Below are 27,700 nucleotides of genomic sequence, written 5' to 3'. Positions count from 1 at the left end.
GGGAGCGGCTGCCGAGACCATATAACACCGGTCTTGAAAGACCTACACTGGCTCCCAGTACGTTTCCGAGCACAATTCAAAGTGTTGGTGCTGACCTTTAAAGCCCTAAACGGCCTCGGTCCAGTATACCTGAAGGAGCGTCTCCACCCCCAACGTTCTGCCCGGATGCTGAGGTCCAGCACCGAGGGCCTTCTGGCGGTTACCTCATTGCGAGAAGCAAAGCTACAGGGAACCAGGCAGAGGGCCTTCTGAGTAGTGGCGCCCACCCTGTGGAACGCCCTTCCAGCAGATGTCAAAGCGATAAACAACTACCTGACATTCAGAAGACATCTTAAGGCAGCCCTGTTCAGGGAAGTTTTTAACGTGTGATATTTTACTGTATTTTTGGTTTTATGGAAGCCGCCCAGAGTGGCCGGGGAGGCCCAGCCAGATGGGCGGGGTATAAATAATAAATTATTATTATTATTATTATTATTATTATTATTATTATTATTATTTAAAATGTAAAGCGTTATATAAATGCAGTGCTTTTTTTCCTTAAAAAAATGTTTGGGGGTAATCTCATTTTCCTACTCGTATTGAAATACTGCCCCTCAACGAGGCCAAACTTTGATTCACAAAATGTATACGGGTAAGCGTTCCCCCAGAAAGAAAGCACTGTATAAATGAATTTTTTAAACTTAAGGTCATTCTCACCAAGTATGCATAAACGAACCATAGTCGTATTTTTCGCTCCATAGGGCGCACTGAACCATAGGGCGCACCTAGTTTTTAGAGGGGGAAATCAAGAAAAAAAATCTTATTTCCCCCCCCCCCCCAGCCCCAAAGAGCAGCTTACAGGCTGCGTGCAACCTCTCCCTTGCCGGAGCAAGACTCTCCCGGCTTCAGCGAAAGGAACCTGAAGCCTCCAGAACGCAGCGGGAACTCATGCTGTGCTCCGAAGGCCTTCAGGCAGTTATCCCTGAAGTCCGGAGAGCGAGAGGGGTCGGTGCGCACTGACGCCTCTCCAGGCTTCAGCAAAAGCAACGTGAAGCCTCCGGAGCGCGGAGGGAGCGCTCCCTCTGCGCTTCGGAGGCTTCGCGTTGCTATCGCTGAAGCCAAGGAGCCTGCATTCGCTCCATAGGACGCACACACATTTCCCCTTAATTTTTGGAGGGGAAATAGTGCATCCTATAGAGCGAAAAATACGATAACTGTTCAGGGATCCTTTACCTTGTTTACCTTTTTACCTGTGGTTGACCACTTTGCGAATGGGATGCTGGACTAGATGGGCTCTTGGCCTGATCCAGCAACCTCTTAGGATTTTACACGCAGACGCTACTCTGAGCCACCGAGTCTGGTCCCCAGTTAATCTGTCCTCCCAACAGAGTGGTGTTTTATCTCTCGTTTTCTGCTGCCCATTCCATTCCGGCTTGAGCATTACAGCACCTTCAGTCTTTCCATAGGGTAACCGGAGTTCTCTATAAATAGCTCCCAGGAATAACTAACACAAGTGGGGCCATCTCTGCACAGATACAATTACATACGTAAAAATAGAATTTGGGAATTAAGGCAGTGGCTCTGTGTCCAATTAGGTCACTGTGGAGAGGGGAAACCTATCTAGGCCGCGGATATCAGGTCTCCCAGATGAGCTTGTCCCAGCTGGATAAATGGGTCATAGAATTGTAGAACTGTAGAGTCGGAAGGGGACCCCAAAGGACATCTAGTCCAGCCCCCGAGATGCAGGAATCTCAAACACAAGTGTCTGCTTAGAATAGAATAGAATTTATTATTTATACCCCGCCCATCTGGCTGGGTTTCCCCAGCCACTCTGGGCGGCTTCCAACAGAGTATTAAAATACAGTGGTCTCTTAAACATTAAAAGCTTCCCTAAAGAGGGCTGCCTTCAGATGTCTTCTAAACGTCTGGTAGTTGTTCTTCTCTTTGACATCTGGTGGGAGGGAGTTCCACAGGGCAGGTGCCACCACCGAGAAGGCCCTCTGTCCGATTCCCTGTAACCTCACTTCTCGCAGTGAGGGAACCGCCAGAAGGCTCTTGGCGCTGGACCTCAGCGTCCGGGCAGATTAATGGGGGTGGAGACGCTTCTTCAGGTATACTGGACCTGTTTGTTAGGATTTCAGTCTCGTTTTAAATGCATTTGTGGTTTCAATCATCTTAGGTGTGAATTGCATTGAGACGGTGCTCTGGAAGTCAATTAATCCAACAAATCGCGGGAATAATAACACAGCCTTTGCTAGTGAAACACCCTCTTCACTCCTGCTAGGCTGAAGGCGCAATTGTCTAGAGGACACTGAGAGGGTAGCTCAGTTGGTAGAGACGACGAGGCTCTTGATCTCAGGGTTGTGGGTTCAAAACTCCATGTTGGGCTAAAGATTCCTGCATTGCAAATGATGCTCATGGTCCTTTGCAAAGCTATGATTCTCTGACACAATGGGGCCTATTTTCAGGGGTTTAGTATATTTTATTTCTCAGATTTGCACACTTCCCTTCATCCTTAGATCTCAGGGTGGTTTGCAACTTGAAAACCCAAGGCATGAAGAGGTACGGCAAGGGAAATTGATGGACTTTGTAGAACTGGCAAAACTGACACATAAACTACGGGACAAGGATACCTGTGACTTTAAAGATGAATGGGAAACTTTTACAAAGTATTTAAAGACGCAGCAAAGTGAATTGGACTCCTTGGCAGGTTTTGATGAAACACTCACAAACTTTTTACAGTGTTATCTCGGGTTACATACGCTTCAGGTTACAGACTCCGCTAACCCAGAAATAGTACCTCGGGTTAAGAACTTTGCTTCAGGATGAGAACCGAAATCGTGCTCTGGCGGCGCAGCGGCAGCAGTAGGCCCCATTAGCTAAAGCTGTGCTTCAGATTAAGAACAGTTTCAGGTTAAGAACGGACCTCCGGAACGAATTAAGTACTTAACCCGAGGATCCACTGTATTGATAACAACCAGTTAGACAAATTAAGGATCTATACAAATCAGTAACATGCAGAGAATAGCATTTATAGAGAAACCAGAGATTGGAACTGAGGGAAGTCAGGGTGGGGTGGAGTGGGGAGGGTGGGTTGTTTTATGGGCGGGGGGGGGGAATGGAAAAAAAATTAAGGATGATATGTGTTTAAGATAACATGTTTTGTTTAAATTTATTTAAAAAAGAAAAGAAAAGAAAACCCAAGGCATGGCACACTGGGCTTGGGGGTTTGAGCCTGAAATGGCCGCCATGACACTAGAGCGCCTTTCCTCCTCCCTTTATAGGTCTACGTCTTCTACAAAGGGCAAGAGGCCCCTGGCTTGGTGGAGCACCACGACCTCCTCAGCAACGAGGTGAAGGTGCTTCTTCTGGACCAAGGCTTCTACGTCTGCCGGAAAGCCGAGGAAGTGAGGCTGGCGAATATCCAGGCCTTGCCTCTCCCAGCCCTGGAGATGGACCTCGGAGCTCCTGCCACGACGGGCTACGACGCCGTCCCAGTGGCCATGGACCACGGACCGACCACGGAGGCGGCTGCCACGGCAGCACCTGGGCCGAGATCGGTCTCTCGAAGCATCGACGTGCCAAAAAGGTGAGTCCCGGATGTTTTGCACGTGGCTGCGTAATACTTAATTCCTTACGACGTGGATCAAGTATTTTTTTAGCGCGGCCGTCACCAAAATGGTGACCCCCAGATGCATACCTGTCAACTTACAGATTTGAAAATAAGGGACCAGCAGCCTTGAAAATAAGGGACCAGAGGCTAAAATAAGGGATTTTAGTCAACCAGCTGAAATGCGAAGTTAAAAGGGACCAGATAATTTTGGAGAGCAGCGCCAGTTTTGGGCCCTTCGTTTCCAGAGGTTGCTGCTCAAGACACCAGCTGATGAAACACTGCAATTAAAGAACTACAAGCAGCAACCACTTTTTACGCAAAACGAAGTCCAAGCTACAAAGATGCTGCCGCAGTTCTGTATCTTTTCTCTTGTGCTCCATCTGCAGCTCTCAGTTCCATCAGGCGGGGCGGGAGGAAGGGGGGGAGGGAAATAGCCCCCGAAGTAAACTCGCAGATCAGACCATCTATGCTAGTCTACCACTACTAATCTATGGGAGAAGCGCTTTCGGTCCTTCCCTTGTAGCCCTTGGAACACCTGCCCGCACCTCCGCCTCCTCCTCTCCCTCCTCTCTCTGAACTGCTTTCTCTATGGTTGCCCTCGCTCTCCTCTCAAGGCTCCTCATCAATTCATAGACCATGCCAGGCTGCCCATCTCATCCGGGTCCTTCGGCGGCACAGCCGCAGCACAGCCTAGCGGGAGCGGCGGCCTAGGGCAGAGGGGAGGCCCCAGGCAGAGACGCTCAGGAGGAGGATGGCGGCGGAAGGGCCCGAGGCTCCCAGGGGCCGAGGCTGGTGAGAGGAGGCCAGAGGGGGGCGGGCCTGGCAGCCAAGCAACACAGTTGGAGCCTCCCTCCTCCCTTGTCGGCAGGGAGGGAGGAGAAGGAGCTGCTTCCTTTGAAACCCAGGAAATTTAAGGGACATCATCAATAAGGGACAGCAGCGGGACACGGTGCTGGGATAAGGGAGTTTCCCGCCAAATAAGGGACGGTTGACAGCTATGCCCAGATGTTTTTTTCCAGCTTCCCTCGGTTTCCAGAGCAGCTGTTAAGACCACCTTAGAAACATGGCCCGCCATTGTTAAAACAGCTGTGCTCGGCTGCCCACTTCCTAACTGGAGTTCTTGCCTTGCGGATGAGTTGGGGAGGCACTGCTGTGCCTTGTTAAACTGGGGTGCAAGTTGGGAGGTTCCTAAGGTGTCCTAAGTCCACCCCCCCCCCCGTGATGCACGAAATCTGTTACAGCATCCATCATCAAGCATGTGGTTGGAGGGTGGATGGCGGTTGGAGGGTGGATGGCGGCTAACAGGTCGAGGTTGAATCCTGACAAGACAGAAGTACTGTTTGTGGGGGGACAGGGGGCAGGCAGGTGTGGGGGACTCCCTGGTCCTGAATGGGGTAACTGTGCCCCTGAAGGACCAGGTGCGCAGCCTGGAAGTCATTCTGGACTCACAGCTGTCCATGGAGGTGCAGGTCAATCCTGTGTCCAGGGCGGCTGTCTCCCAGCTCCACCTGGTATGCAGGATGAGACCCTCTCTGCCTGCAGACTGTCTCGCCAGAATGGTGCATGCTCTGGTTATCTCCCGCTTGGACTACTGCAATGCGCTCTACATGGGGCTACCTTTGAAGGTGACTCGGAAACTACAACTAATCCCGAATGCGGCAGCTAGACTGGTGACTGGGAGCTGCCGCCGAGACCATATAACACCGGTCTTGAAAGACCTACACTGGCTTCCAGTACGTTTCCGAGCACAATTCAAAGTGTTGGTGCTGACCTTTAAAGCCCTAAACGGCCTCGGTCCAGTATATCTGAAGGAGCGTCTCCACCCCCATCGTTCAGCTTGGACACTGAGGTCCAGCTCTGAGGGCCTTCTGGCGGTTCCCTCCCCGTGAGAAGTAAGGTTACTGGGAACCAGACAGAGGGCCTTCTCGGTGGTGGCACCCGCCCTGTGGAACGCCCTCCCTTCAGATGTGAAGTAAATAAGCAGCTATATTCTTTTTAAAAGACATCTGAAGGCAGTCCTGTTTAGGGAAGTTTTAAATGTTAGATGCTGTATTGTTTTGACACTTGATTGGAAGCCGCCCAGAGTGGCTGGGGAAACTCAGCCAGATGGGCGGGGTATAAATAATAAATTATTATTATTATTATCATCATCATTAGTAGTATTATTAGGTCAAAAAGTTCTTTGTAATGTTCAGTCTCCCTTTTCTAGTAATTGCAACCTGTTCTGGTCTCCCCCAGAGTTTGCATAGCAATAGCAAACAATACATCGCCCAGGACCGCTATGAGGAGCAGAGCGTGATGGCGGCTTCGCCCAGCGGTATATTTGGGGTGTCTGTGTGTGTGTGTGAAACTGCCGCGTGCTCCTCAGCGGAGCAGCTTAAAGAACACCCCCCCAGCTCTTGTGAGTCATAGATAGGGTAGGGTCTCTGTTGAACCAATGAAGCCCAATGTTTTGACTCTGCAAGGCAACGTCCCGTGTTCCTAAATCGGACAGCAGTTTTCAGGGTCTGGGGAGGGCTCCATCCTGCTTCCAGACACTCCTTTTCATCGCAGATGCTGGTGACCGAATGTGGCACCTTCCTTAGCAACCCCCCCTTGCCTACTTCTGAGTTGCAGCCCCCCCGCGTTAAAGTAGACCAAGACATTGCATGGCAACCCAAGCTGGAAATCCTAAGGAAAGCTTTCTTAACTTCTGGATACAACTGATGCTTAATTTAAAAAAAAAAAGGGGGGGGGAGCGAAATGCTTTCTCTCCTGGCTCCAGGTACGTGATGTTCTCCAGATCTGCTCTCGGGGGCTGTTTGGACTCGCCGCTTAAATAATTCATTCTGTTAAAAGCACCTCTTATAGATCTCTCTTCCTGGAGAAATGGGCGAGGCGAGTTCAGCGCTGAGCTGAGTTCAGCTTTCCGTGCAGATTTTGGGGGAAAGAGGCCTGGACTTTCCTTGACCCCCGTGCCGGTTTCAAAGCTGCCTTTTTTTAAACGCCTGCTGAAACCCAACCAATTAAATGTCCTGTTTGAAACCCTCCATTCATTGCTGCCTCGTTGAGTCGATGCTTGCCGTCGTTTCATGACACCATCCTGAAATGCCTTCATAGGATCAAGGCATAGTGCGATTCCTCCGCTGTGGTTCTTGCATTTCATGGGGGAGTACCTTCCAGTTCGACGATTCTAGTTAGAAGGGACCCAAGGGTCATCTAGTCCAACCCCCTTGTTGATTGGTTCGGTGGTTAGCACCTGTCTGTCTCAGGAGACGGTGGAGGAATGTGCTTTTTTTTGGGGGGGGGGTCAAACTGTTGGAAGATTCTTTTTTTCCCCTGTTGCAGAAATTCAACCAGCTTGTCGAGCGATACTCTGAGCTCCAAGCACCCATTGAAGCAAGCGAGGGACAGTGGCGGGTCAGTACTTTATAGACAAGGGACTGTCGGGCTCAAGGCAGGCAGTAGCTGACCAGCGAGACACTGTGCTCTCTCCCACCTACGAAGGCAACCTGTAGCACGCCTGCAATGCAGGAATAGCAGCTAATAATAATAATTTATTATTTATACCCCACCCATATGGCTGGGTTTCCCCAGCCACTCTGGGCGGCTTCCAACAAAGTATTAAAATACAGTGGTCTGTTAAACATTAAAAGCTAGCAGCTACATTCTATTCGGCAGCTAGACTGGTGACTGGGGGGCGGCCGCCGAGACCATATAACACCTACACTGGCTCCCAGTACGTTTCTGAGCACAATTCAAAGTATTGGTGCTGACCTTTAAAGCTCTAAACGGCCTCGGCCCAGTATACCTGAAGGAGCGTCTCCATCTCCATCATCCATCCTGGACACTGAGGTCCAGTGCCAAGGGCCTTTTGGCGGTTCCCTCATTGCGAGAAGCCAAGTTACAGGGAACCAGGCAGAGGGCCTTCTCGGTAGTGGCACCCGCCCTGTGGAATGCCCTCCCACCAGTTGTCAAAGAAAAAAATAACTACCAAACTTTTAGAAGACATCTGAAGGCAGCCCTGTTTAGGGAAGCTCTTAAAGTTTAATAGGTTATTGTATTTTAGTGTTTTGTTGGAAGCATCCCAGTGTGGCTGGGGGACCCAGCCAGATGGGCGGGGTATAGATAATAAATTGTTGTTGATGTTGTTGTTGTTATTATTATTATTAATTATTATATAAAAGCTTCCCTAAACAGGGCTGCCTTCAGATGTCTTCTAAAAGTTTAGTAGTTGTTCTTCTCTTTGACATCTGGTGGGAGGGCGTTCCACAGGGCGGGTGCCACCACCGAGAAGGCCCTCTGCCTGGTTCCTTGTAACTTGGCTGTTTGAAACAAATGCAAGCTGTTCAAAGTGTGACAGCAGGGCTTGAATCCTGGCGCCCTTTCTCCTGGGATGTGCTGGTTTCCCACCATTTCCGTATGCATGGAAGTTGGCTTCATATTCAGCCTTTCACCCTGTTCTTCGGTCTCTCGTTGCAGGAAATCAGATGCTGCTGCTGTGGAGATGGACGAGATGATGGCAGCCATGGTGTTGACCAGCTTATCCTGCAGCCCCGTGGTCCAGAGCCCCCCGAATGGTGATGCTGGCATCCCAGGTGAGCTTGATGCGCCGAGATCAAATAGGAAGGACCCCTTGGCTCAGTGGCAAGGGGCACAAGGTCCCAGGTTCGGTCCCAGGTGTCTCCAGGTAAGGCTGGCAAAGGCTTTCCATTTTCAATGTCATTCTGGTCTCCCTGCTCCTCCACAACAGAGCAATGGAAAGCAAATTTGCTCCATATGGTTGACAGTCCTTCAAACACAGGGTGAAATCATGGGACGCCTTTGCCAGCCAGTTCAGATGTCCTGTTTCCTCCGTGGTCACAAAGCACTCAGACTCTCCTCTCGATGATTTAGCCGAAGGTTTTGTTCCAGAAAACAGCATAGATCAGGTGATTGATTGATTGATTGATGGACTACTGATCATTCAATTTCTGTGCGGCTTAATAGATTAAAACATACGAGAAAACTGAAGCGACAACAGACGACTTAAACATGAAATACTGCAAAAATACACAGTTGCGCATAAAACGTTGCATTAATGCAAAAATACTAAAATACAGTGGTACCTCTGGTTACATACTTAATTTGTTCCGGAGGACCATTCTTCACCTGAAACTGTTCTTAACCTGAAGTACCACTTTAGCTAACGGGGCCTCCTGCTGCTGCTGCGCTACTGCTGCACGATTTCTGTTCTCATCCTGAAGCAAAGTTCTTAACCCAAGGTACTATTTCTGGATTAGCGGAGTCTGTAACCTGAAGCGTATGTAACCCGAGGTACCACTGTATATAATATTTTCTTTTTAACACGCCCTCCCTCTCAGCCTCCAGGTTCTCACCAGGATCCAAAAAATGCTCAGCTCACCCCAAAAATTCTCACCGCCAGAAGAGTTCCTGAAAACAGTGTTCCTCGCCCTAGTCTCTCACTCTAGACTTGCTTTTTATGGGCGTCTCAAGGCGAATCGTCCTTAATCAGGCTGCCCACAGCTGCCCTCTCTACACCCAGTTCCAGATGTGGCAGGTTTGGTGGGTTTCCGGCCCAATCGCCTTCTAAATCTGGCCCACGGACGGTCCAGGAATCAGCGGTTTTTTACATGAGTAGAATGTGTCCTTTTATTTAAAATGCATCTCTGGGTTATTTGTGTGTTTTTACATGAGTAGAATGTGCACTTTTATTTAAAATGCATCTCTGGGTTATTTGTGGGGCATAGGAGTTCGTTCATTATTTCCCATCAAAATACAGATCCTAACCCTGCAAAAATAAAAAAATAAAATCCAAAGAGCTCAAGGTGTCATACGTGGCTCTCCGCCCTCATTGAATCTCCCCAACAACCCTGCGAGAGATTTTGGGCTGAAAGGCAGCGACTGGCCGAAGGTCATCCAGCGTGCTCAGTGGCCAAGCGATTGGATTTGAACCCAGGTCCTAGCCTGACGCTCTAACCCAGGATTCCTCAACTTTGGCCCTACAGATATTTTTGAGACTACAATTTCCATCATCCCTGACCACTGGTCCTGCTAGCTAGGGATCATGGGAGTTGCAGGCCAAAAACATCTGGAGGGCCAAGGTTAAGGAATCCTGTTCTAACCAGTGAAAAAAAGACAGTTGTGGAACCAAGAAATTGCACAAAACGAAAGAATTGCCGTGGAAAATACTGAAACGAGAGTTAATCGACTATAGAATTGAATAACAAAAATAAAAAATTTGGGGGGGAAATTAACCTAGAATTAAACAAAGACTTAACGAGATGCCGGCTACAAAACTTGTTTCACTGAACTAATCATTTTCCTCAGAAGGAAATAAAGAATTTCAAACCTTGAATGATTTTAAGTGATCTCAAACAAACTCAAGAGCAGGGCTGGGACGCTTCCTTGAGTTTACAAAAAAGGTATAAAAACCTCAATGACAAGTTTAAAACATAGCCCCATTTAAGAGAACATTATAAACCTTAAATGGTTTTCAGTGATTTCCAGCAAACTCAAGAGCAGGGCTGAAACGCTTACAAAAATGGTTTCAAGAAAAACTTACAAAGGAATACGAGATCAGCTGTTTAAGTTTCAAACAAACTCAAAAACAGGGCAGGAACTCAAAAACAGGGCTGAAGCGCTCCTGACTGCTGATGTTAAAGATTTATCCCCCCCCCCACTGCTCTAACCACTGAGCCACACTGTCCTGGATCAGGACAGTGGCTCGTCTAGTCCGCAAACAGGCCCTGAGCGAGAAGGCACTCGATTTCACCCCTCCAACAGCTGCCCCATCTCCCTCCGAGGTCTGACGGGACCCCTGCGTCCCCCCTGCGACCGTCTGGTTCAGTCTCCTTATCAAACCAGCAAGGAGATGGTGGCTGAACTTTGCTGGCTGAGGAAACCGCCAGCCCAGTCCCTTGAGGGTTGCTGTTTGTGACCGTCTGCTCCCCTCTCTGTGCCCTCCGCCCGGCCCTGCCGTCGGACAGCTGCTTGGAAGGGCAGCTGGCCGCATTTGGGACGGTGTCTGCATTCCTAGAGAGAGGCATGGAGCACGTAACCCGACTCCCGGCCACCGTTTCCAGTCGGATGCTTGGGCCTGTTATGGGAGCGACGGGTCCTGGGCACCCAGAGGAGCTAGCGTCTCTATTTAGAGGTGCTGCCCACGAATCAATTTAAAAATAGGACTCTGCCAGTGTGGGAAAGGCCGTCGATCGACTTGAGTTGGCAGCGCAGTTGTGGAAACTCAGAGTGTGTGGGATTTATTCTCTTGTCCTCCTCTCCAGATGCAAATTTTGCAGGTGCGATCCTGTGGACGCCTGCTCAAAGGTTATCCCTTTTGAGTTGGTTGGGCTTTGTCCAGCAGTGTCATACCCAGTGCACAAATTTACTAAAGTCCTTCGTATATCAGTTGCTGGAAACCACAGGAAGAGACAACGCTCCTATATTCGAATCCTGCTTTCGGGTTTCCCATAATGGGCATCTGGTTGGTCACTGTGAGAGGTGCAAGCTGGACCAGATTTGCCATGGGCCTGATCCAGCACACTCATCTTACGTTCGTTAAATTGCTGTCTGAAACATCTGGAAGACACCAGCCTGAAGAAGGTCTTTTCAGCAAGACCTCTGACGTATCCCTACCCCGTAAACAACCCACAATATTCCGGTGGAATCACAAAATTGTAAAGCTGTTTTTCCTTTTTTCTGCTAGGTGTACATATGCTTTTCGGTAATGGATAATTAAAAAGCAAAACAAATAAATTTACAGATCAATTGTAAACAGATTAAAAACATTAGCAGGATCATTGTAATAACCCACAATTTTATAAGAGTATGTATTTACAGTAGATAATTTAAGAGAGCAAGTTGAATGAATTTGGATATCCAAAAATAAATTTAAGGAACCGCAGAAAGGGGGGGGGGAGGAAGTCAAATTTTGAAATGTTAATTTGATTATGAAACTAATGAAATGTATAAATTTGAAAAGTATAAATAAAAAACAAAACAAAACAGAGAGGTTGATAGATGGACGGATAAATTGAATGGCTATCTGGAGAGGGTGAGATTTGAACCTGGAACCCTTTGCATGCAGGGCAGATTCCCTGCTGCTGAGCCACAGCCTCGGCCTTCCAGATGTTTGGAGACTACAATTCCCATCATCCCTGACCACTGGTCCTGCTAGCTAGGGATGATGGGAGTTGTAGTCCCAAAACATCTGGAGGGCCAATGTTGAGGAAGCCTGGCCTAGTAACTGGGGGGGGGGGGAAGAATAATTCGGAAAAGACGTTGACGGGGGCTGGAACTGAGCCAAGTGCGAAAGCAATTTGCGTCTTGTTTCTCAAAAGAGCCGTGGGGTTGGAAGGGGTTCCCGAGGGTCATCTAGTCCAACCCCCTCTTTCCTCCGTTCCTTAGCATCCCAAGCGGCGGGCGATGTGTGGAAGGAAAGCGGAGACATGTCGGACGGGGGCAGCAGCAGCACTAGTGGGCACTGGAGCTGTATGTCAACCCCGTCTCCTCCCCATTCTGAGGCCAGCCCCAAGTACTCGAGCGAAGCCTTCAGTTCTCCCCGGCCGGACGACGGCTTTGAGACGGACTTGGACCCCTTCCTCTTTGATGAGCCTGCTCCCCGGAAGAGAAAGGTAGGGGGCGCAGAAGTGGGGAGGGGCAGTGGCTGGAGAATCGCCCCATGTAACACGGATTCTTCACTGCCTGGTTTTTTTGCGACTTTCATTAACTCACTGTTAACCTGTGGAACTCCCTCCCACAGGAGCCTGTAATTGCCACTGACTATTATGGCTTTAGGGACGCGGGTGGCACCACAGAGCCTAGGATTGCCAATCAGAAGGTTGGCGGTTCTAATCCCCGCAACAGGGTGAGCTCCTGTTCCTCGGTCCCTGCTCCTGCCAACCTAGCAGTTTGAAAGCACGTCAAAGTGCAAATGGATAAATAGGTACCACTCCGGCGTGAAGGTAAACGGCATTTCCGTGCGCTTCTCTGGTTCACCAGAAGTGGCTTAGTCATGCTGGCCTCATGACCCGGAAGCTGTACGGCGGCTCCCTTGGCCAATAAAGCAAGATGAGCGCCGCAACCCCAGAGTCATCCGTGACTGGACCTAATGGTCAGGGGTCCCTTTACCTTTTTATGATGGCTTTTAAAAAGGATCCTAGTCTAGATGGGTCATTGGCCTGATCAGCAGACTCCTCTGTTCTTACTCAGCAGTTGGCTGATAATTAACTTGGCTAACGATGAGAAAAACAGGCCTGTTTTTCATGTGGATGTCCCTTTTGTAAGATTTTTTTTTTATTTTACTGATTTTTTTCAGATAAGCAAAGAATAGCTATTAATGAACAAGACCTATAAGAAAGCCTGACTATAGACTTAGTCCCGGGGATTCTTCTTCTTCTTCTTCTTTGATAACTTTTTTTTTATTTTCCAAATATGACAAAACGGAAACAAACAAACAAAAAACCAGAAAAAACAATAACCAGATTAAACTGCCTGCAGACCTGAACCAGGTGTGTCTCTCTCTCTCCCCTAGAATTCTGTGAAGGTGATGTACACTTGCCTGTGGCCCAGCTGCGGAAAAGTCCTTCGCTCCATCGTGGGGATCAAGAGGCACGTGAAGACCCAGCACTTGGGGTGAGTAAGGCCCCAAGACCCCGGTTGAACAGCGTTCACCCAGAGGGAAGCGACACGGTGTTGAGATTCCTTTCATTGTAGCTGGTTGGGCTGGATCAGCAATGTCCCAACAGGTCAATCACAATTGACAGGTCTCCTTTTGATTGCCGGCTGGAGAAAGAAATGTTCTGGAATTCTCCGCCCAGCGCGGTCCTTCTTCTGTCCATGAAATGGGGGAAGACGTTACTGAAAAGAAGCTTTCTCCTCTTGTTTGCGTTGTGTTGTTTTTTGTGTGTTTTATGTCCTCCCCTTGGTGCTGGAGGAGAGTCTTGAGAGTCCCATGGACTGCAAGAAGATCAAACCTCTCCATTCTGAAGGAAATCAGCACTGAGTGCTCACTGGAAGGACAGATCCTGAAGCTGAGGCTCCAAGACTTTGGCCACCTCAGGAGAAGAGAAGACTCCCTGGAAAAGACCCTGATGTTGGGAAAGATGGAGGGCACAAGGAGAAGGGGACGACAGAGGACGAGGTGGTGGGACAGTGTTCTTGAAGCTACCAGCATGAGTCTGACCAAACTGCAGGAGGCAGTGGAAGACAGGAGGGCCTGGCGTGCTCTGGTCCAGGGGGTCACGAAGAGGCGGACACGACTAAACGACTAAACAACAACAACAATGTCCTCCCCTCCGCTTTGCTTCCTCCAGTGATGATGGGTAGATTCCCCCCCCCCTCCATTGATCATTCCAGATCACTGCCAGTTGTTTTATGCTGGGAGTAGATCGCAGCCTCTAGGGAGTTGGGACTTGCCTGGGCTAGATGAACTTGGGGTAGCGTTCAACTCTCTCGTTCTGTGATGGAACTCGGCCGCTATTGACGGAATCAGAGGCTCCAGATGTGCCTGATTCCAGATATGGAACATTTGTGTGCAGGTGGCCTTCCAAGCTGAGCTCCTCAAGATCAGTTGCTGTACCTGCCAGCTTGAGGAGGAGTTGTACAATCACAGAATTGTAGAGGTGGAAGCCACTCCAAGTGTCACAGTTGTCCCCATAGGGTTGTCACAGCTGGCCATGGTGGACGCCGCGACTGGTGTAGCGGCCAGAATTGGAGTTTCAACTTCTAACCGCCTGGTATTTATACCAAGCCTGGCCAATCCGGGGGTGCCATGCTGCCTGCCAATCGCAGCCGCCGACATTGCCCACGCCCGTCCATTTGCAAGCCTGAAAGAGAACTGAAAGGTGTAATAGAATGATTGGAACCTTATACCATATGTAGTGTTCATGTCCAGAAATTAAGAAATATTGGAATACAATACATGAGGAAATTAAAAAGCTAATAAAAACATCACATACTAAAGGAGCAGAATCATATTTATTAGGAATTTTGAATGGAGACATCCCGAATGACAAAATTAATATTTTATTGTACGCGACAACAGCAGTGAGAATGTTAATAGCCAATAACGGGAAAGGAAATTACGTTCCAACCAAAGAAGAATGGCTGAATAAATTATGCGAATACTAGGAATTAGCAAAGTTGACCGATTTGATAAGACAAAAACCAAAAAATATAATCTAGAAACAGTGGAAATGTTTAAATGATTTATTTATTATTTACAAAGATTAAATGTAAGGTATTGGTTGTGTTTAGAATAGATTTATGAAAGATTTAGAAAACTTATTGATTAGAATATTTGTGTGAGATTGTATGGGAAAAATACGGAATAACAGATACTATCTTGCTTAAAATGCATATAGGAAGTGCAGTGTAAGCGATGGAAGTCAACCAATCAAATTTTATTATTGAGATATTTGTAGGATAAATTTGGAAGAAATTCTTCCAACTTTTCTCTTTATTTTTTATTTTCTTCCTTTTCCCCTCTTTTGTTCTTTTTTATATGTGTGTGCTTATCTGTATGTATTTGCAATATTTTGTATATATTTTGCAATAATTATATTAAATAAATTAATAAAATAAAAGGGGGGAAAATGAAAGAGAACTCTGAGGCTCGGACATTCCCGGGGAATCTGCCCCCCCCCCCAAACCACAGCGTCGTCTCTTGAGCTCTGAACGATGAGCAAAACAAAAGGGGAAACTGGGAGGTAGGCGGTTAACGCTACCTGGGCTGTTCTGTGGTCAAGAGGATGATGCTTGTCCATTTGATCTGGGGAGCCGATGGAAAAAGGGCGCCTCTAATTTAAATTAGACTACCGCAATGCGTTCTGCGTGGGGCTACCTTTGAAGGTGACCCGGAAACTGCAATTAATCCAGAATGCGGCAGCTAGACTGGTGACTTGGAGCGGCTGCCGAAACCACATAACACCGGTCCTGAGAGATCTGCATTGGCTCCCAGTACGTTTCCGAGCACAATTCAAAGTATTGGCACTGACCTTTAAAGCCTAAACAGCCTTGGCTCAGTATACCTGAAGGAGCGTCTCCACTTCCATCATTCTGCCCGGACACGGAGGTCCAGCGCCGAGGGCCTTCTGGCGGTTCCCTCACTGCGAGAAGCAAAGCTACACTGAACCAGGCAGAGGGCCTTCTCAGTGGTGGCGCCCACCCTGTGGAACGCTCTCCCTTCAGATGTGAAGGAAATAAGCAGCTATCTTCTCTTTAAAAGACATCTGAAGGCAGCACTGTTTAGGGAAGTTTTTAATTTTTAATGCTGTATTGTTTTTAATACTTGATTGGAAGCTGCCCAGAGCGGCTGGGGAAACTCAGCCAGATGGGCGGGGTATAAATAATAAATTATTATTATTATTATTATTATTATTATTATTATTATTATTATTATTAAATCCCCAGAGCCCCAAATTTGGCAAATGTTCCCTGGGCATTGCTTAATCTCTCTTTTCCCATCACTGCAGAGACGGCGCCAATTCTGACCAGCGGAAGAGGGAAGAGGATTTTTACTACACGGAAATGCAAGTGAAGGACGAGGCGCCCCCAGAACCCGCAGCGGCCGTCTCCAGCCCCACCGCCACCTCTGCGGGGGCTTCTTCTCCCATCGCCATTCAGCAGACTCCGTTGCAGCCAGAGGCTCTCATCCTGGACCAAGCAGTCCCTCCGGAACATCACCTGTCCAGCAGCGCCCTCAGCCAGTCGGCTCCTAGCTCCTTCTGGCACATCCAAGCCGACCATGCATATCAGGTAGGGCCCGGCTGGCCCTCCCCAAATATATATCTCCCCCTCACACCCTTTTTATTACAACTAGCAATACCCCAAAAGTGTGGCTTTCGGGTATTGCATCATGCCACGTGCAAAGCAGTCGAACGATAAATAATAAGAGGAATAGAGATGCACCAATATAACTTGAGGTTAAACCACAGAGCCTAGGACTTGCCGATCAGAAGGTCGGCCGTTCGAATCCCCTCTACGGGGTGAGCTCCCGTTGCTCGGTCCCTGCTCCTGCCAATCTAGCAGTTCGAAAGCACGTCAAAGTGCAAGTAGATAAATAGGTACCGCTCCGGCGGGAAGGTAAACGGCGTTTCGACTTAGTCCTGCTGGCCACATGACCTGGAAGCTGTACACCGGCTCCCTCGGCCAGTAAAGCGAGATGAGCGCTGCAACCCCAGAGTCAGTGGATCTAATGGTCAGGGGTCCCTTTAACTTTACCATTATGCCACCTACAAGCAACGCAGGTGGCGCTGTGGGCTAAACCACAGAGCCTAGGGTTTCTGCTCAGAAGGTTGGCGGTTCGAATCCCCGTGACGGGGTGAGCTCCCGTTGCTCAGTCCCTGCTCCTGGCAACCTAGCAGTTCAAATGCACATCAAAGTGCAAGTAGATAAATAGGTACCACTCAGGCGGGAAGGTAAATGGTGTTTCCATGTGCTGCTCTGGTTCGCCAGAAGCGGCTTAGTCCTGCTGGCCACATGACCCAGAAGCTGTACGCTGGCTCCCTCGGCCAATAAAGCGAGATGAGCGCCGCAACCCCAGAGTCTTCCACGACTGGACCTAATGTTCAGGGGTCCCTTTACCTTTTACCTTTATGCCACCTACAAAGGTAGTCTGGCTATGGTGATGCATGCATTGAAAACAAAGTCCTCCTTCATGCAGCGTGCAGTTAAACTACAGTGGTACCTCAATTCGTTCCGGAGATCCGTACTTAACCTGAAACTGTTCTTAACCTGAAGCACCTCTTTAGATAATGGGGCCTCCCACTGCTGCTGCCCCCCCCCCCGGAGCACGATTTCTGTTCTCGTCCTGAAGCAAAGTTCTTAACCTGAGGAAATATTTCTGGGTTAGCGGAGTCTGTAACCTGAAGCGTATGTAACCTGAGGTACCACTGTAACCTGAAGCGTATATAACCCGAGGTACCACTGTACAGACCTCTCTCTCTTTGGCCCCCATAAATGCATTTTGAAAAATAGGCAGCAGAGATTGGATGTGGCGAATCCTTTCACACCCCCCTTGTTTTTTCTCTCTCAGGCTTTGCCGTCCATCCAGATCCCAGTATCCCCGCACATATTCACCAGTATCAGCTGGGCTGCAGCGACATCCACCATCCCCACCCTCTCGCCGGTGAGTCCTGACTAGAGATTTAAAATTTCCGGAGATTTTGAAACCATGAGAAAAAATTGTTTCCCCCCTTGTTTTTTCCGGGAAAAAATACAAATTTTGGAAAAATTGAAAAAAAAGTTTAGTGTGGTTTTACAAATTGCATGAAACGCAGTGTATATAAAAGTATTGTGCCTGCAATAAAACACGTAACCACCCTCCTTCCCCTCAAAAGCAACAAAAAAGCAAGAAACCATCAACGTAAAAATAATCAGATTTGCCCCTTAGCGCCAACAGCAAATAAAGTTAAGGTCCACCTCAATATTAAGAAGGTCTACCCTTTGAGTAGTGCTTTTTTTTTAAAGAAGAAACAGAAGACACAACAGTTTATTCTGTCTCATTTTCTGAACTTCTGCTGTCATTTTCTATTTCTTCCTCTTTGCCATTTTTCTCATGAACTTCAAAAAAAAAAAACAGCTTTGGAAAAAAACCCTGGTTTCCCCCCAATTTTTCTGGGTTTTTTCCAGGCCTTTTGTCAGATGTCAGTGGTGGTTGCTCGTGAGTAACCAGGCAGGACTCAAGCCTGTCTTTTAAAGGTTTTATTTTGGTACAAACTATTTACAGTGCAGAGCCACAAGTTCATGTCTGCCTCAATCGCTAGCAGAATCCGGGAGTGGTTGTTTCCTGGACATCCCCCAACATAACTGTCTCGTTACTCGCAGCCTTTTCTTTCCCTCTTTGCTCTTTAGACCCCTGCGCAGGGCGGGCGACGGATGGGGCGCGCTTCGCAAGATTTTCGGAGGCTCCCTGTAACACCACTGCCCCTCTGTTTCCCGCCCCTGTTCCCATGGCAGTTCCCTGACACCTTTCAATCTCTAGTCCTGACTTCTGTGGCTGCAGGAATCTCGAGTGGCACAGAGGGCTGTTCCAGGACCTTGGGGAGGTGGGGTCCTGGAGAGACTTGCTCTTGGGGGTATCGTAAAGCGCGTACGTTTCTTGTTTGCAGGTGCGAAGCCGGTCCCTGAGTTTCAGCGAGCAGCAGCCTCCGCCGCCGCTGCCTCCTCCTCCTCCTCCACCTGTCTTGAAATCCCACCTGATTGTCACGTCTCCTCTGCGGGCGCCCAGCAGCTCAAGGTAAGGCCGGCAAATAATAATAATAATACAGTGGTACCTCTGGATGCGAACGGGATCTGTTCCGGAGCCCCGTTCACATCCAGAAGTAAATGCAACCTGCACGTGCGCGGGTCACGATTCACCGCTTTGACCGTCTGCGCATGCGCGAGCGGCGAAACCCAGAACTAACGTGTTCCGTTACTTCCAGGTCACCGCGGAGCTTAACCCGAAAGCGCTCAACCTGAAGCATATTCAGGTATGCTGTATGACTGTAATACAGTGGACGCTCGAGTTGCGAACGTGATCCGTACGGGAGGCACGTTCGCAACCCGCAGCGTTCGCAACCTGCAGCGGCGCATCTGCGCACACATGGGTTGCGATTCGGCACTTCTGCGCATGCGCAAAGTGCGATTTAGCGCTGATGTGCAGCGAAACCTGGAAGTAACCCATTCTGGTACTTCCGGGTTTCGGCGGGTCCGTAACCCGAAAAAATACAACCTGAAGAATCTGTAACTCAAGGTATGACAACAACAACAACAACAACAACAACAACAACAACAACAACAACAACAATAATAATATACCCCACCCATCTGGCTGTGTTCCCCTGTCACCCTGGGCAGCTTCCAACACATAAAAACATAATAAAGTGTTTACAACATTACAAACTTCCTAATAGCTTTTTATTATTAATTTATTTTACAATGTATAGAAAACAGAGAACAACAAATACGGCAACAGGCAAAAATTAAAAGCTGGAAAAACGAACTGTAAAATAGACACCTAGAATGGGTAAGCTGCACATGAATTAGAATAACCAAGCCCAAGTAAAGACTTATCAACTCTATCAGATCATCAAGTATTGTTCTACATTTGCCAGGCTTGTGACAAGCTTGAAAACGATGGTTCTGGACTCCCCTGAGATCAAGGAATGAACGAAGGAATGTCGTAACAGAATGTCAAATCCTATCAAAAGAGTCTGGAGGTTCTAGTCCAGGCTATATGCCCTGTTTTCACGGCCGTGTTAAGGGGGAGGATAACCCTGGGAAGTTCTCCTGCGGCTCCTTCAACGCCTATCCCCTGCCTTTCTCTCTCCCGCAGGAAAGTCCGCGGCGAAGCCAAGAAGTGCCGTAAGGTCTACGGCATCGAGCACCGCGACCAGTGGTGCACCGCCTGCCGGTGGAAAAAGGCCTGCCAGCGATTCCTGGACTGAGCGCATGCAAGTTTCCCAAGATGGAGGGAGCAATTCTCTCTCTCGCTGCCAGCCAAGCGCCAAGGGGCCAGACCTCTGCATTTTTGCAGCGCCCTTGGAAGCCGCTCTCCCCGTGCTTCAGCGGAGATCTCGAGAGCCCGTCCTGGGCTCCGTATATTCTACGTCCGGCAGGTTTTTTTCCTTCCTAATTTTCAGTGTTTTGTGGGAATGTTCGTTTTTTTAAAACACACCTTTTCCTCCTATTTTTTAACACACACACAAAGACACAGCGCCTCCCTTTCTATTTGTAAATAAGAGGGGCAAAGCAGGGAGGAAAGAGAGTTTTTGGCTTGGTGTAGCTTAACAGACTTGTTTCTCGGTGTGCCCAGGGACCAAAGAACCTTTTTTCCTGAACTGTTCCCTCCAAACGTGGTTGGCTGAGTGTTTGGGTCGGTGGTTGCAATATGGAGTGCATAGGAGCATCCCTTATCTAACCCCAAATCGAGAGGGTGCTGGGTCCATCAGCTGAAGGAGGAAGGGGCGTGGCTGACTTCCTGTGGACTGTCTCCCCCTTCTGGTGCCCGGGAGGAATTACACGCTTGCACCCAAGCCCTGGGTTTTCCCCCTACCTTTTAAACATTACACTGTCGAAAGAACAATCATTGCATCAAGCTACAATCCAGCGAATGCTTGTTTCATTGAAGTGGAAGGAACTTGGCTATATTGCTTTGATTTATGCTTTCATTCCCCCATTATACACCTAAAATTTAATGTGCAAAACAGCCCTGGGGCACCTGAGGATTTCTCGTGTGGCTTCAGTTGCCCCCTTCCTCAAAGGCCAGACCCGGAGGAAATCATATTTTTGCTTAATGATGGGCTTGCCCATCAAGACCCAACGGGTGGTTTTGTGGGTGCTCTGGTCCGAACTGGAGCGAGCAAAAGTCCTGGGTTCCAGGGCATAAACGCCGTTATCGTGGCCTTCCTCAGCTTGGCCCCCCTGCCAATGTTTTGGGCTGGCTAGGGCTGATTTGAGTTGTAGTCCGAAACACTGGCAGGGCGTCCGGTCAAGGAATTTGCTTCCTTCCTTCCTCTTCAAGGTCAGACCCGTTGCGCATGCAATCCAGACCGTTCGCCGCCAATGCACCCAACCTGCGCCAATTTGCAGAGCATGCTGGGAGAATGCGCTTGGCTCACGCTGTGCAGTTGTGTGGAAGGGCAAAACATTTTGGGGAAAACCCTCTTTCTAGCCTGGTGCTGCCAGCGGTCAGTGTAGTTGCCAAATGACAATCAACACAGAGAGCTAGATCTCCGCGCTGGGGAACGATAAAAGTAGCCCAGGGATGTCTTGGGACAGGAGATTTAAAAATTCCAGGAATGTTGAAGCCCTGTTTCCCTGCACCCCCAGGTTGGGGGAAAAAAATGAAAGTTTAGGTAGTACTTTTTAAAAAAATCGGATTTACAACGTGCTTTAACACACCACGTTCCCAGCGGTTTCCATTTAGGCCCCACAACCCTGGGGGAGAGGTGTGGGCCCCCACCCACAATTTGCCACATGACTCCATCTGCTTTTCTCTCGGTTGTGGGTACAGCACTGCGCAAGGAGGGAGTCCTCATTGAGGCCACTAAACTTTTGGGCTGCCAGTCATGACAGAGAGGCGCTTGTTAACGAATCGTGGTTTCCCTTCCTTGGGGGAGCACTTCCCTCCCTCCACAAAAACCCGTTGCCCGGACAGCTTTTTCGGATTGCTTATGTGGTTTCCCCTGTCCCAGTCACCTGCGTTTTGATAATCATGAGCCATAAACTAAAGACAGAGATCTCTCCTTGCGAAAAGAGCAACTGAATGAACAATGAACACTCTGAGAACGAGGATTTCTTTACAGAAAATAAAAGCTAGCCCTGAATTACTTTTAAGGGTACTTTTTAAGGCTTGGGGTGGGAGAGTTTTTCTTTTTTTTTTAAGGAGTTATGTATATTATCGGTGCTTGTTGAAAATTTTGTGTTTTGTTGTCATTTTGTGCATCATACACACCAGCCTCCCTCAATCTCCTGATCTTTTGGACCAGAACTGTGCCGGCTAGGGCTGGTTGGCAGATCTGGTCCAATACATCGGGGAGACCCCAAAGTTGCAGGAGGCTGCTATGCACAGTATGTCGGATTTTTTATTTCCCTAAGCCCAGACTCCTGGTCAGTGCTAAAGCTGGTCAACGCCAAAATGTGGGTCTTATTTGAGCGCTTTGAACATCCAGAGAATCAGTGGATTATTGGATCACCCAAAGCTTGAGCCCAGATTTCTGCATTTTTATATTTCCAAAGGTGAGATTTTGGGATATTTGTGTTCTCTCGATTTCTTCAAATCAAATCAATCTTTATTATGGCCCAGAGACCTAACAAAACGATTTCTTCAAAGCAGTGTGCATTTTTTGGAAAAAGATGCCGTCACGAATTATGATGTGGAAACGTCTTTTTGACAGCGGTGTTTAAATTTGGGGGACGAATAATCTCGGACATCAGAGACGTTTCTTTGGAAATCTCATTCATCCTTCTTCAGAAATATTGATCTGTAGCTATCTCGCTGCATTTGACCTTTCTGAGGTCCGGCAAAATCTACCGGATTTCCTAAATGGTCTGTTTCTGCTGCTGAAGGAGCCGCCTGACCTCTCTTCCCCAGCAGAACTAATTTGTCTTGAGATTTGGAGACCAGTTTCTTCACTGGCCGAAGTCTAGGCCCTTTGGAATCTCTTTTCTTTTTCGCTTCAGGTTTTTGTTTTGTTTTTTTGTTAAAAGGTGATTAAGGAGGAGCAGGTGGAAACAGAGAAGTAATTTGTAAAGGAAAAAGGAAAGAAAAAAGAAAGGGCTTTGGGGTAAGCATGTGGTATCCGGGTTTCTCTTGCTAAGCTGCAAAAACCCCGGGGTTGGGGAATATTTCCTGCTGTTACCCAGCTATTAAAGGAATGTGCACTCCTTCAGCGGGGAGGCGATGATTTATACTCGCTGCTAAAAGCAGCGCCCTGGTTGCTGTATGCTCCAACCCCCGGCCTTGTTCATCAAATGCCTCGTTCCAAAATTCTATAGCACTTAAATTTTGGAAAGTGAAAAAGGAAAAGCTAAGCTTGCATAGGAATATATTTGTTGTCAGTATTTTAATTTTTTTTGTTTCATTCCATGGGATAAGAGTTCCCCACCGTCTCTTTTTATTTTCTGAGCTGTGCAGTACAAGTTAGACTGGACAACGTAGGTCTGTGGTTTTATGTATGCCTAGCCTTTTTCTTTCTTTTTTAAAAAAACCTTGCTTGTCAAAGTCGTGGGGTGGGAGGGAACCCAGAACGCAATGGAATCTCGAGGGAACAATCTACCCATGCAACAGATTTCTGCTTTGCCATTATTTCCTAGGGCGCACGGCTTCCCCTGCACCGAAAGGGCACAATCCTGTTGTCTCTACGTTTAGGATAGCGGACTTTACATCTGCATGTGATGGCCAGAAACTAGGGGCGAGGGATGGGAACAGGGAGGGCTGGCTCATTCTGCCTCCTCCTGGCAGGCTGACTGTGAGGGCTGCCTGTGCATGAGACTAGCCCTCATTGAGGAGCCAGGTTTAAGGTGCAGCCTGCTACCCCTCCCTGCTTCGTTCCACTCAAGATGCTCTGCCTCCTAGACTCTGGTCCTCTTCACCAAGCGCTTTGTGGCCCCACATGTAACTCCGATGGCTGGCATACCTGTGTGTTGCCACGCTGTGGACTAGCACCTTCCTTTTTGAATTGTGGCATGGTGGGAGCTTCGGGACTTTGCACTCAATAGAAACCAGCAATACACAAATCCCATCACCACTTCAAAAGCTGTGAGCTTCATCTTGCGTCTCTACATGATGCCCAGAGAGGTGTTCTGCAAATTATTTCAGGGCCCCAAAGTACACAATCCGGCTTCGATCAACGATAGCCTTGCAACTATTGCAGGTAACTTCAGTTTTTTCCCTTGGCAGGAAATGAACCGAAAGCAAAATATTTGCTATTTCCTCTGGCCAAAACAGCTGTTCCTCTGGATTTTCTTTACAGCTTTGAGCTCCCCTTTCCTCTGTTTTGGAAAAATAGCCTAAATGTTTAGATCTCATTTTTAAAAATCTCTTCCCTTCCCCTTTCTCTTTTTTCCGGCCCATTCTCTCAATTTCCCTTGAAATGTGGTCGAGTTTCTTACGTAGAACTTTTTATAGTGAAAAGTCTCTCTTTTCCTCACCTGTCTGTAAAATGGGGTCAGGGGTCTCTCCTCTGACCACAGGTGTGTTTGTAGCCTTCCTAACAAATGGCAGCTCCTGCAACTGAACTCTGAGCTGTTTTTCATTGCCACATCTTTAAGGACATGGGTATATCATTACTTCTAAAGGGTTTTTTTTTTAATAAAAAAAATATAGGGTTGTATTCAAGCGGGTGCCAAGTCCCTCAACCCATTGATTCCAGTTTTGCAGGGCTTTCGGTCCACCATTCTGTGATCAGAATTTGTTCTTGTGCAACAGAAATTTTCTCTCCCTCCCCCTATACCTCCTAAATCTAAATCCTAGGGGTTTCTCATCCCATAACGGGGCACACATCAGAGGGGAATCTTGTTGTGTTAGCACGAAATCCCACACTTGTACAATTACTCTGTTGCACGCCACCTATATTCTTGTCCATCCAGTGTCGCTCTTTCCCCAATCGAACGGTCCAGGTTTGTCGTTTCTGTATCCTGACTTTGCGAGACAGAAATCGCGTGAGTCGAAGGCCCAGGAAAGATCTGCACACACCGCTGTGGGCTGGATCTCCCGCCCCACATAAGAGGACTTTTGTACACATGTATATAGGAATCTTTTCTACCAGGCACTAATAGGAAGAGGTGGGAGCTGTTTTCTAATTTACACTTTGCACTGTGAACCGTTGAGTTTTCGTTGGGAGGCTGGGAGCCCACAGAGAGGAAGAGTTTGTGCAGAAAACCGGCACAAACTGAACCATTGCACATTGTCTGGTTCGATCCAGAACTCATTGATGACCCCTTCCTACCAGGAAAGGAAAAAAGGAACGCTTGGGTTTTGATCGGGGATGGGAACTGGGGACCCTTTGGGTGTTGTTGTAGTCCAACAACTCCCATGATCCTTTGGAGATGATGGGAGTTGCCTGAAAGCCGCAAGACTCCCACCCACCCCAGCCAAAATAAAATACCAGCGAAATCCCACATGAAAAGGGCTGCGTGGGTACGTGCATGTGTGGATGTTGTGACCTGTCGGGCATGCATAGACATTTTTGTTAGCTCAGCCAGGCAGGGTTTACCTGACTTTCTAGTCGCCTGGATACAAACTCCTTTTTGCATGTGGTAGAAATCAACACACACATCACACACAAACACTGGTGCAAGCAATTCTGTGGGTGCATGAGAAAGGGGACCAGTCTGATCACCAGCAATTTTCTTCTTCTCTTTCGAAAGAGTTTAACAAAGGTGCGGGGAGAGAAAGAACAAGGAACCTCTGTTTTTTCTGCCCTTTCTCCCTCACACAAGTCACACACCAGCCAGTTGAGAAGTTCCAAGATGCTAGCCGTCCTCTCCAAACTGTCCGTCTGTCAAGATCTCCTTAGGAAGCTAAGGAATGCAACATGGCCGTTTTTGTGGGCTTGCTGGGTTGCTGGCGGGGTGGGAAAGGGCGAGGGGCGCACCCCCCCCAGTTATTACGAGGCGTTTGGACAGGAAAGGGGAAAGGATGAGATCTTGTAACCCGCCAATAATAGCTGCTGTTTGGATGGTGATACGCTACCAAGCCTAACGGGGGGAATATATCGTATCGGTGAATTACTGTCTCTTAATTGGAGCTTTTCTTTTTTGATTGTCTTCCAAGTATTATTTTTTATTGTAAGCAAAACAAAAAAAAATGTGAAATGTAATTTTTACAACGGCAATATGAAATATATTTTATAATAAAATGATATGGCCTGATAACCCTACGTTTCTCTGGGTTTTTCTTCTCCTACTTGCTACTACTGTATCATCGTCAAGATGACATTTATACCCTACTTTTTCCTCAAAGAAACTGAAGGTGTCGTACATAATTCTCCTCCCATTGCAACCCTACAACAACCCTGTGAGGTAGTTTAGGCTGAGAGGCAGTGACTGGACCCCAAGGCCACCCAGAGAGCATGCAGACTGAGTGGCGATTTGAACCCTGGTCGCCCAGGTCCTTGCCTGACTCTAACCACTACACCACCGCTGCCTCTCATTCCATTACTTCAGCGGAAACCCCTGGGGGATGTGCCTGCGTGCTTCAGATATGTGTGCAGCAACCACAAGGCCATTTAGAAACAGCCTGACAATGTTTCGGACTTGCTCTGTGTTATTCCGATTCGATTCTTTATTTGGGTTTGAATCTGTTAAAACCCAAAGCTCTGGTTTTCCTCCCATTGATTATATTTGGGGGGGGGGTAGGATCTAAAAGGGCTATTAAAGTTTCTTTCCCCGACTTTATTACATTCCTATCCCACCTTCCCTCTCAGCACCTGAAGGGGCCACATGAAGCTCTCCTCCCCATCCAATCCTCACAACAACCTTGCGAGGGAGGGTAATAATAATAATTTATTATTTGTATCCCGCCCATCTGGCTGGGCTTCCCCAGCCACTCTGGGCGGCTTCCAACAAAGAATAAAAATACATCAAAATGTCACACATTAAAAACTTCACCTTCATGTGTCTTCTAAATGTCATGTAGTTATTTCCTTGACATCTGGTGGGAGGGCGTTCCACAGGGCGGGTGCCACCACCGAGAAGACCCTCTGCCTGGTTCCCTGTAACCTCACTTCTTGCAGTGAGGGAACCGCCAGAAGGCCCTCTGTGCTGGACCTCAGTGTCTGGGCTGAACAATGGGGGTGGAGACGCTCCTTCAGGTATACTGGAACAAGGCTGTTTAGGGCTTTCAAGGTCAGCACCAACACTTTGAATTGTGCTCGGAAACGTACTGGGAGCCAATGCAGATCTCTCAGAACCGGTGTTATGTGGTCCCGGTGGCCACTCCCAGTCCCCACTCTAGCTGCCGCATTCTGGATTAGTTGTAGTTTCCAGGTCACCTTCAAAGGTAGCCCCACGTAGAGCGCGTTGCAGTAGTCCAAGCGGGAGATAACTAGAGCATGCACAACTCTGGCGAGACAGTCCGCAGGCAGATAGGGTCTCAGCCTGTGTACCAGGTGGAGCTGGTAGACAGCCGCCCTGGACACAGAATTGACCTGTGTCTCCATGGACAGCTGTGAATCCCAAATCCCACGCTGCGCACCTGGTCCTTCAGGAGCACAGTGGCCCCATTCAGGACCAGGGAGTCCTCCACACCTGCCCCCTCCTGTCCCCTAAAAAAAAGTACTTCTGTCTTGTCAGGATTCAACCTCAATCTGTTAGCCGCCATCCATCCTCCAACCCCCTCCAGACACTCACACAGGACCTTCATCGCCATCACTGGTTCTGATTTGAAAGAGAGGTAGAGCTGGGTATCATCTGCATGTTGATGGACACCCAACCCAAACCCCCTGATGATCTCTCCCAGCGGCTGCATGTAGATGTTAATAATAATAATAATAATAATAATAATAATAATAATAATAATATAATTATTATTTATACCCCGCCCATCTGGCTGGGTTTCCCCAGCCACTCTGGGCAGCTTCCAACAAAACACTAAAATACAATAATCTATTAAATATTAAAAGCTTCCCTAAACAGGGC

At 48.2% G+C, this 27,700-nt stretch overlaps 1 protein-coding gene and 1 long non-coding RNA gene across 3 annotated transcripts in view; both read left to right on the top strand.

Moving 5' to 3' along the window:
* ZNF395 (zinc finger protein 395) overlaps nucleotides 1-25,936 on the top strand; it is a 57,317-nt gene extending 31,381 nt beyond the window's left edge. For both annotated transcript variants that reach the window (XM_081904113.1, XM_081904114.1), the window contains exons 3-10: nucleotides 3,264-3,568; nucleotides 8,054-8,169; nucleotides 11,981-12,207; nucleotides 13,107-13,207; nucleotides 16,048-16,330; nucleotides 17,610-17,702; nucleotides 18,685-18,812; nucleotides 19,893-25,936. In XM_081904113.1, coding sequence (XP_081760239.1) covers nucleotides 3,264-3,568; nucleotides 8,054-8,169; nucleotides 11,981-12,207; nucleotides 13,107-13,207; nucleotides 16,048-16,330; nucleotides 17,610-17,702; nucleotides 18,685-18,812; nucleotides 19,893-20,004 — 1,365 coding nt within the window. In that variant the 3' untranslated portion in view covers nucleotides 20,005-25,936. The remainder of the gene's footprint in view (nucleotides 1-3,263; nucleotides 3,569-8,053; nucleotides 8,170-11,980; nucleotides 12,208-13,106; nucleotides 13,208-16,047; nucleotides 16,331-17,609; nucleotides 17,703-18,684; nucleotides 18,813-19,892) is intronic.
* The window catches only part of LOC309366014, a 343,316-nt gene that overhangs the window by 161,728 nt on the left and 153,888 nt on the right, over nucleotides 1-27,700 (top strand). The gene's annotated exons all lie outside the window — the stretch shown is intronic.

This window comes from Podarcis melisellensis, assembly GCF_964234715.1.
Source record: "Podarcis melisellensis genome assembly, chromosome: 3".
NCBI classification, from domain to species: Eukaryota; Metazoa; Chordata; class Lepidosauria; order Squamata; family Lacertidae; genus Podarcis; species Podarcis melisellensis.
Note: the sequence above shows the minus strand (reverse complement) of the source record. Positions and strands in the feature narration are given on the sequence as shown.